At 43.1% G+C, this 9,806-nt stretch overlaps 1 protein-coding gene across 1 annotated transcript in view; it reads right to left on the minus strand.

The window, feature by feature from the left end:
- smg6 (SMG6 nonsense mediated mRNA decay factor) overlaps positions 1 to 9,806 on the minus strand; it is a 340,627-nt gene that overhangs the window by 303,977 nt on the left and 26,844 nt on the right. Inside the window, 1 exon segment of the mRNA XM_048612318.1 lies at positions 3,639 to 3,858. Within this exon segment, the coding sequence (XP_048468275.1) occupies positions 3,639 to 3,858 (220 nt within the window).

Consider the following 9,806-nt stretch of genomic DNA (forward strand, 5'->3'; position numbering starts at 1 on the left):
TGTTGTAATTATACTCACCTCTACTACGTCCTCGGGCAGCTTGTTCCATAGTCGCACCACTTTCTGCGTGAAAAAGCTGCCCCTCTGGCCCCTTTTAAATATTACCCCTCTCACTTTAAATATATGACCTCTAGTTTTGGACTCTCCTACCCTGGGTAAAGATCTTGGCTGTTCACCCTATCAATGCCCTTCATGATTTTATAAACCTCTATAAGGTCACTCCTCAACCTCCTATGCCCCAGGGAGAAAAGTCCTAGCCTATTCAGCCTCTCTTTTTAACTCAAACTCTCCAGTCTCAGTAACATCGCTGTAAATCTTCTTTGCAGCCTTTCCAGCTTAATATAACATCCTTCCTATAGCAGGGGAACCAGAATTGCATGCAATACTCCAAACGTGGCCTCACCAATGTCTTGTACAGCTGTAACAGGATGTCCTAACTCCTGTACTCCATGCTCTGACCGATGAAGGCAAGCATACCAAACACCACCTTCACTACCCTGTCTACCTGTGACGCTAATTTCAAGGAACTATATACTTGCACCCCTCGGTCTCTATTTTCCACAACAGTCCCCAGGGCCCTACCATTAACTGCGCAAGTCCTGCTCTGGTTTGTCCTACCAAAATGCAACACCTCACATTTATTTAAATTAAACTCCATCAGCCATTCCTAAGCCCATTTGGCCAGTTGATCAAGATCTCACTGTACACTTAGATAGTCTTCTTTCACTATTCAGTATACCACAAATTTTGGTATCACCTGCTTACTACCCATCTGCTTTATTCTCTTCCAAACAGTTTATATCAATGACAAACAAAAGTGGACACAGCCGATCCTTGCAGTGCACTGCTGGTCACAGGCCTCCAGTCTGAAGAACAACCCTCTTTCACCACCCTCTGTCTCCTACTGTCAAGCCAACTGGCTAGATCTTCCTGGATCCCTAGTGATCTAACCTTATTAATTAGTCTACCATGCGGAACCTTGTTGAAGGTTTTGCTAAAGTCCATGTAGACAATGCCTATAACTCTGCCTTCATCTATCTTCTTGATTACCTCTTCAAAAAACTCTATCAAGTTTGAGAGACACAATTTTTCATGCACAAAGCCATGTTGACTATCCCTAATCAGTTCTTGCCTCTGCAAATGCAGATAAATCCTGTCTCTCAGAATCCCCTCCAACAATTCTCCCACCACTGATGCCAGGCTCACAGATCTGTAGTTCTCTTGCTTTTCCTTGCAGCCTTTCTCAAATAATGGCACAACATTAGCCACCCTCCAGTCTTCCACTATCTCACCCATGGCTGTCAATTCTGCTAGGGGCCTTGCAATTTCCACCCGTGGCATTGGCACTCACTTGGCACTAGCAATGTTATGGAAAGCAGTGCTTTAGATGAGTTCACATTCATGCAGGAGAAGATGGAAGATTGTTCCAATTCTTCTGTGGCCAGTCTGGTCTGGCCAGGCCAGTTGAAGGTTTTAGCAGTGAATAAATACTGCTAACAGTGGCATTGGACAACTTTATAGAGGTGGCACCCAATAAGAAATTATCTGGTCACTCAATCAGACATTTATCCAATATAAACTGGGGGTTAAAAAAGACATTAATATATCAATGTACATAAATTAAGATGATCATTAGGTTAAGTGACATTTGGGATGTTGTTCAGCTTCAACTACGCTCTCGTTCATGTTAGTGCCAGTACATTAATGTGAGTAATTTACTGTCTAAACACAGGTGACCATTTCCTTTCAGAACATAGCACCTTCTTTGCAATTTCATTTTTTCTGAAAATATTTAACAATTCTAATCCTCATTGTTACTGCAACCCCTGGTCACGCATTTCCTGCATCAAGAAGGCACAGCACCATCTGTTGCTCATAATGAACACTGCAGCTGCAATAATACTGAAAGGCATAACCAGAATCATACATGGAGCAAACTATTCAGCCTTTTTACTAGCACTTACAACAGAGTACTCTAATTAGTCGCACAGCATGCTCCTTCCTTATACTACTTTTTCAAATATTTGTTCAATTCTCTTTTCAAAGTTAATACTGAATCTGCTTCCAACACTGTTTCAGACATCACATTCCAGATCACTGTAGCTTATTGTGTAAAAATAATTCTTATCTCCGATCTGGTTCTTTCACCGACCACCTTAAACTTGCATCCCTCTTGCCAGTGTAAGCAGCTTCTCTCTCTCTCTCTAGTCTTCCAAAACTCCTCATAATTCTGAACACCTCAATCAAGTCTCCCCTTAATAGTCCCTGTTCTAAACAGATTAAGAAAAAACAGAAATCTTGCAGAACGTCTTCAAAGCCTTGACAGAAGTTTAAGATTTTTGTTCAGGCATTGATGATAATGCAAGCTCTATAATATGGCTTCAGTGTTTCTAATCCCTCTGTCTTAGATATTTTCTCATCAATCCATTGGTCAGTTGGCTGGCTATGATTAGTTTCAACACTGTTGGGTTAAAGGTGACAGAATGAGCCAAGGTTTGAGCACCCACTGTAACGGCTCTGGTAGTGCCTGTGCCTGCCTCTGAGCCAGGAGACCTGGGTTCAAGCCCAACCTGCTTCAGAGGTGTGTAATAACATCTCTGAACAGGATGATTAGAATTTTTTTGAGCACCTGCAGGTCAGTACTAGGGTAAATGATCAGGTGCAGTCCTAATAGTCCGAGAACTTCCAGACACCAGAGTATCCTTGTACTAGGCGATGGCCTAGCGGTATCATCGCTGGATTGTTAATCCAGATACCCGGATAATATTTTGGGGATCCAAGTTCGAATCCCACCATGGCAGATGATGGAATTTGAATTCAATAAATATCTGGAATTAAGAATCTAATGATGACTGTGAAGCCATTGTCAATTGTTGGAAAAATCCATCTGGCTCACTAATGTCCTTTAGGGAAGGAAATTGCCATCCTTACCTGGTCTGGCCTACATGCGACTCCAGACCCACAGCAATGTGGTTTACTCTGAACTGCCCTCTGGGTAATTAGGGATGGGCAATAAATGCTGCCTAGCCAGCGATGCCCTCATCCCATGAATGAATAAAGGATCACACTGAGATAGCGTTCAAGGTGAGAAAGGTAACTGTAGCGTACAGGGGGCCCTCACTTTAGGTCAGGGTTATGTTCATGAAAATTGTAACTTTATGTGAAAAGATTGTGTTAAAACTGCACTTGGGTTCCATTGGGTCACTTAGCAGAAAAAAATTAAAACATTATACCTGCCCCCTCCAAGGTGAAATACAGCACTCTAAAAGACTAAATTCCAGCAGTAGTAAATGAAATAACAGTTAAAATAAAATGAATGCTAAAATACCTGTATGAAAGAAAAACTTAACATTTTACTTGCAGTGGTTCCTATAGTGGACCATATGACTTTGGAGCCAGAGGTGCAACGGAGGGTCTTTGCCTATCAGGCTTCAGATCACCAGGTGGAGCCCTTGCTTATTCCTGGCCACTGCCTGGTGTAGTCATTTCAGGGGCTGCAGCACTCTTGCTGGCGGTTGCCTCTGAACTCTGCTCACCCTTCCTCCCCCAGTTGGGTTGGCGGGGGAGTGGGGGTGGGGGTGGTGGTGGTGGTATTGGTCATGGCTCTGTCAGTGGCATCTCCACCACACTCTGCCCACCCTGGGGTTAGCTGGGGTTGCTGCGGCACATTGGAATTCACCGAGAGCTGCAGCCAGGTTTCTGCGGGCTCGGCTGTGGGTCGGGGGGTAATGGATGCTCTGGCTCAGATGGAACTCAGCCAGGTCTCTTGCATTGTTCTGCCAGCCCTGGGCGACAGGTAGGAATGGAACAGACACAATTTCAGCCAGTACATCAGGTTCAGGTGGTGGCAGGCTGGTCCTGAGGTTTCAGGCAGCTGGCATTGCAGAACGCCCCTCTGGCATGTATTTTGTTTTGGGGCTGGGGTGATGGTGAGGCAGACTTTGTTTGGCTGTGACTCCAGCAGGTGGTCTGGGGCTATGGCTGTGTATGTGTGCGCGCAGAGAGGAGAACAGATGGAGCGGGTCCCTGCTGCTGATTTCAGGCAGCGATGCATCAGCAAGAGCAGTCACATCTCTCAGAAGGAAAGGTTGCACAAAAATGGTACCAATCTGGATGGTAAAGCGCTGCCATAAAACAACCTTACAGTGAATCTAAAAAACTTCCAACTGGAACTTGTCAGTCCTAATAACTTCCCAACGTTAAAGCAAAACTATACCAAACAGGGCAACTTTAAATACAAACTAGCAATGCTCCAATGAGTGACAGAAATTCAGCTTGAACCTTCTACAGGCACTGTCGATCACAACGTCAAGGCACGAACCATCCACAGGACAGGGCAAAGTGAGGCAAGGTTTATTCAACTGGTGAAACCTTCCCAGCAAACATCACACACAAACACACCAAGTCAGTCAACAGCCACTCTGGCCATTTTTGAAGCCTGGAAAAGGAGCCAAAAACTGATTACCATTGTCACATAAAACAAACAGTATGTGCCATATCTTCAAACCAAAAGCTGCAGCCCCATTTCAAGGCAGTTTTTTTTAAACCAGAGTTCAGAAAACGGACATTGATGTGATAACAATCAGGTACTGATCTCAATTAGATGTGAACATTTAACTTGCTCTGTCTTTCTACATGAACTCCTCAACCAGATTCATGCTGTAATTCACTCATGGGTATCTGTTATTCTGTATAAGAGCCACCCAAATCCCTCGATTTGATTCCAGTCCGTTATTCATTCCTAGCTGTTGTACAATTTAAAAAAACCCTAGTCCCATCCCAAACCCATCGATTAGATTCCAATCTGAAAATAAATCGAGTATGTTATTTTATATATAAACAACCCAAATCCCTCAATTGGAGTCCGGCATTCAACTCATTCCCATATACGCTATTCTATATATAAATCACCCCAAACCCGTCAATTAGATTCCAGTCTGTAACTCACTCACTTGTATATGTAATTCGATATATAAACCCCCAACCCCCTTAATCAGATTCCAGCCTGTAACTCACTCCTAGATATCTGCTGTTCTGTGTACAAATCCCAAAGCCCCTTGTTTCACTCAGAGATGCAATTCCACCTCATGTCAGTCTTACATTAGTGCCCCTTTATTCTGAGACTATGCCCTCTGGTCCAAGATTCTCCCATGAGGGGAAACATCCTCTCAGCATTTACACTGTCAAGCCCCTTAATAATCCTACATGTTTTAAGGAGATCACCTCTCATTCTTCTAAACTCCAATTAGTAGAATCCCAACTTGTTCAGCATTTGCTCACAACACTATCCCTCCATACTGGGGATCATCTTAGAAAACCTTCTCTGAACTGCCTCCAATAAAATGATATCCTTCCTTAAATAAGAGGACCAAAACTGCTCACAGTACTCCAGATGTGGTCTCACCACCACCTTGTATAGTTGTAATAAGACTTCCCTACACCTATATTCCAAACCCGTTAAAATAAGAGCCAACATTTCAATAGCGTTCTTGGTTACCTGCTGCCCCTCTGTATTAGATTTCAGTGTTTCGGTCTCAAGTACCCCCAAGTCCCTTTGTGCTGCAACTTTCTGCAGTTTATTGCCTATTTAAGCAATATCCTGTTCATTTTGGACGAGACAACAAAAGAACAATTTCACATTTTTCCACATTGTACTCCACTCCATATTTGATTCCTAATAACCAAAAATGATGAAAGAAACTAATCAGTATCTATATCATTAATATACTGAAATCAGCACCTTTAACATACCGAAATATTCCGAGGTGCTTCACAGGAGGATAATAAAACAAACCAGGACACCACAGCCACATAAGGGAGATATTCAATCAGATTAAAAAGAGCGATTTAAAGGAAGAGTCCCGGCACAGAGGTTGGAGGGAGGTTATTCCAGAGTTTGAGGCATAGGCAACTGAACATGCAAACAGGTAAGAAGCAGGAATAGGCCACATGCGTCCTCAAGCCTGCTGTGCCATTTAATAAGATCATAGTTCATCTGATTACTATCTCAGATCCATATCCCTATCTACCCCGATAACCTCAGGGTTCAGAGGAGTCATATCAGACTTGAAACGTTTACTCCGTTTCTCACTCCACAGATATGCCAGACCTGCTGAATTTCTCTAGCATTTTCTGTTTTTATTCAGGTTCACAGCATCCACAGTATTTTGTTCTTCTACATCATTGTGTAGTCTCTTGGCATCCTCATAGCAACTCACTTCCTGACCTATCTTTGTGTCATCAGCAATTCTGCTGACCATACTGTACTGTTATGCAAGACATTTATATAAATTGTAAAAGGTTGAAGCCCCACCACCAATCCCTGTGGCACACCACTCATTACGCCTTGTCAATCTTAAACAGAGACCTTTACACCTAATCTCTGTTTCCTGTTAGCCAGCCAATTTTCTATCCGTGCTAGTCAATTATTATGAGCTTTTATTTTCCTTAATAACCTTTGATGTGGCACTCTATCAAATGTCTTTTGGAAATCTAGGTAGAAAACATCCACCAGTTTCCCTTTATCCATTGTACTTGTTACCCTCTCAAACAACTCCAATAGATTGGTTAAACATGATTTCCCTTTCACAATACAACACTGATTCTGCCTGATTACCTTGAGCTTATCCAAGTGGCCTCCTTGACACAATAATAGCTTCTAACATTTTCACTATGACAAATATTAGGCCAACTGGTGTGTAGTTACATGCTTTCTATCTCCCTCCCTATTTCAATAAATGAATTCTACTTGTTATCTTCCAATCTAATGGAACCTTCCCCGAATCAAGGGAGTTTTGGAAAATTAAAACCAATACATCAATTATCTCACCAGCCACTTCTTTTAAGATCCTCGGATGAAGTCCATGGACCCAGGCACCTGTCAGCCCACAGTCCCAACAATTTATTCAGTACTAATTACTGGTAAATGTGCTACGCCTAAATTTATACCTCCTTTCCATTTATCTATTTCATCACCACTTCTGCGGTGTTCATTGTATCCTCTATAATGAAGGCTGATGTAAATTCTTGTTTAATTCACCTGCCAACGTTCTGTTTTAAACCTTTATCAATTCTTCAAATTCACTTTTTATAGGATTGACACTCATTTTGTTAATGCTTTGCCTTTGAAAATATCTGTAGAAGTTACCTATACTATCTGCTTTTATATTCCTGGCTAGCTTTCTCTCTCACTCTCAATATTCCAACCATACTAATTTTTTAATCATTCTTTGCTCATTTTTAAAAAGATCCTGCCCAACCCCAATCTTCTGACCTGCCACTTGGCTTTGCACAATTGTTTTCACATTACATTTGGTACTATTTCTAACCTTTCTAGTTAGCCACAGATGGTGTCTATCCATTAGAATTTTGAGTCATTGGAATGTTCTTATTTTGAGTGTTCTGAAATATCCCCTAAAATGTCTGCCACTGCATCTCTGTTGTTTTGTCCTTCAAAGTCATTTGCAATCATGCCCTTACAATTACATTATTTAAGTTGAAAAGAGTGTCTCAGACCCACTCCTCCCTCCCTCAAAGTCAAATAAAATTCATTCATATTAAGGTCACTGCCACCTTCAGCACCTTCACCATGAGGTAATTACTTAACCCTATCTAGCTGCATAAAACATAGTCTGCTGTCTGAGTGGCTCCAGAACATGCTATTCTAAAGAAATTATCGCAAAAACTTTCTCTCAATTCCAAATCTAGACTACCTTTGCCCATCTGACACTTCCAGTCTAGCTTTTGAATAAAATCTTTCATGATTATCGCCATTCCTTTCATGTTCCACCTTGCCTTGCAGTAACTGTTATGAACCTATGAATTAGCAACAGAAATAGACCATACAGCCCCTCAATTCTGCTCCACCATTTAAGATGATCACAACTGATGTATTTGGCTTGTACACCACTTCCATGAGTGACTCTTAGATTTTATCATTTCTTGTTTATACCAAACAGCTTCCACACATTGGCTTCCTAGACTTAGATGATGCCTTTCCATTGTGCAAATACCATCATGAACTAACAAGAGTTAACACTCCACCTTTTCCTAGCTTCCTGACCTTCCTAAATGTCGTGTACCCATTCAGGTCCCAATCCATGTCATCCTGCAGCTATATCCCTATAATGGCTACCAGAATGTACTGAATTATTTCTATTTGTACTCTCAGTTCACCTACTCTGTCTGTTAGCTCATCCACCCTGCAGCCCCCCACTCTCATACAAACGAGCAGAGAAAACCTCAAACCTATTGGACAATTGCAAAGACCAAGACTCCATCACTCTTGCCCTCTGGCTCCCTGACCAGCCAGCCAGGGGTCAGTTAACAACTGGTTCATGTTGCTGAATGACAGCAGCAGTGCAGGTTCAGCTCCTGCAGTCACCATGAAGGCCCTACATTTTCAACCTTGCCCCTAACAGAGATGTGTTGACCCTCAGCTTAAACTCTAGTGAAAGCTCAGCCTATTGTCCTCTGAGACTATGAGAACTTTCAGCTTCACTTACCCCAATATCAGTCACACGGCCTGACCCTGTACCCCGACCAAATCAGAAAACTCTACCCTAAGAGGCATGAATGCCTCCTGGTACAACAAGATGCAGGTAACTTTCCTCCTCCCTCATGCATCACAACATCTGTAGTTCAGTTTCCAGCTCTAAAGCTGCTCAAACTTTAAAACGATATCACAGTTATGTTTATTCTGGACCAAGTCGGCATCCAGAAGCTCCATCATGTTGTGGCTGTGACATCACATATCCTGACATCCTTGATGGATTCTAATTAGACACACCATTGTTTTACTCCATTATACTCACTTTATTTTTAAAAAATGTAAATGGTACTGACTGTCTGAGTGCTTCCTTCACCCGGTCTTCACCATCAATGATGGCGAAAGGCAGCGGCATTGCTGGCAGAGAGAGCGTGAGCAGGCAGCCTCGGGGGAAGGGGGGGGTCGGCAGGGAGACTGTGAGCTGGCAACTCGGGGGGGGCGGCAGGGAGAGTGCGAGCAGGCAGCTCGGGGGGGTCAACAGGGAGAGTGCGAGCAGGTAGCCCGGGGCGGTCGGCAGGGAGAGTGTGAGCAGGCAGCTTGGAGAGGGTCAACAGGGAGAGTGCGAGCAGGCAGCCCAGGGCAGCGGTAGCAGGAACAGTTTGCAAGGCAGCAAGAGCAGGCTGCCTGGAGTCGGGGGGGGGGGGGGAGCCGATCCCGAACCAGGGGAGATCAGACCCTTGTGAGGAGTGCGAGCCCAGCATGGCTATGGACTGTGGTGTTGAACTGTTGACAGTGTTTGTTTATTTCTCTACCTTTTAGTAAGAAGGACTGTAATGTTTAACTTAAAGCTTTGTTAGCTTTATTTTTCTGCTTTGTACCTAACATTCTGTACCTGGTACCTGAGATGGCACAGTAAGTGGGGACTTGTAAACTTTTCACTGTACTCATGTCAGTACTTGTGACAATAAAGCTAATTCAACTCAATTCAATGGCCGAGTGTTTAAAATCAGGGATACCAGAATTTCAGCAGCCCTGCAATCTCAGAGTTGTGGGGCTAGAGGATGTTAGAAGGGTGAGGTCAGCAAGTAGTTTGAAAACAAGGGAGAGGATTTTAAAGTTAACATGTTGTTTAACGAGGACCCTGTGTAGGTTAATGAGCACAGGGACACAGCACAAGCAAGGTCTCTATCAGCAGAGGCTTCTGATGATCTCACGGTTGCAGAGAGCAGAATGTGGGAAGTCAACCTCAATCACAGTGGAATAGTCAGATTTAGTGATAACAAAGGCATGGATTAGGAGGACAGGAGTTAGGAGGTTA

The sequence above is a fragment of the Rhincodon typus genome, chromosome 26 (assembly GCF_021869965.1).
Source record: "Rhincodon typus isolate 14 chromosome 26, sRhiTyp1.1, whole genome shotgun sequence".
Taxonomy (NCBI): Eukaryota; Metazoa; Chordata; class Chondrichthyes; order Orectolobiformes; family Rhincodontidae; genus Rhincodon; species Rhincodon typus.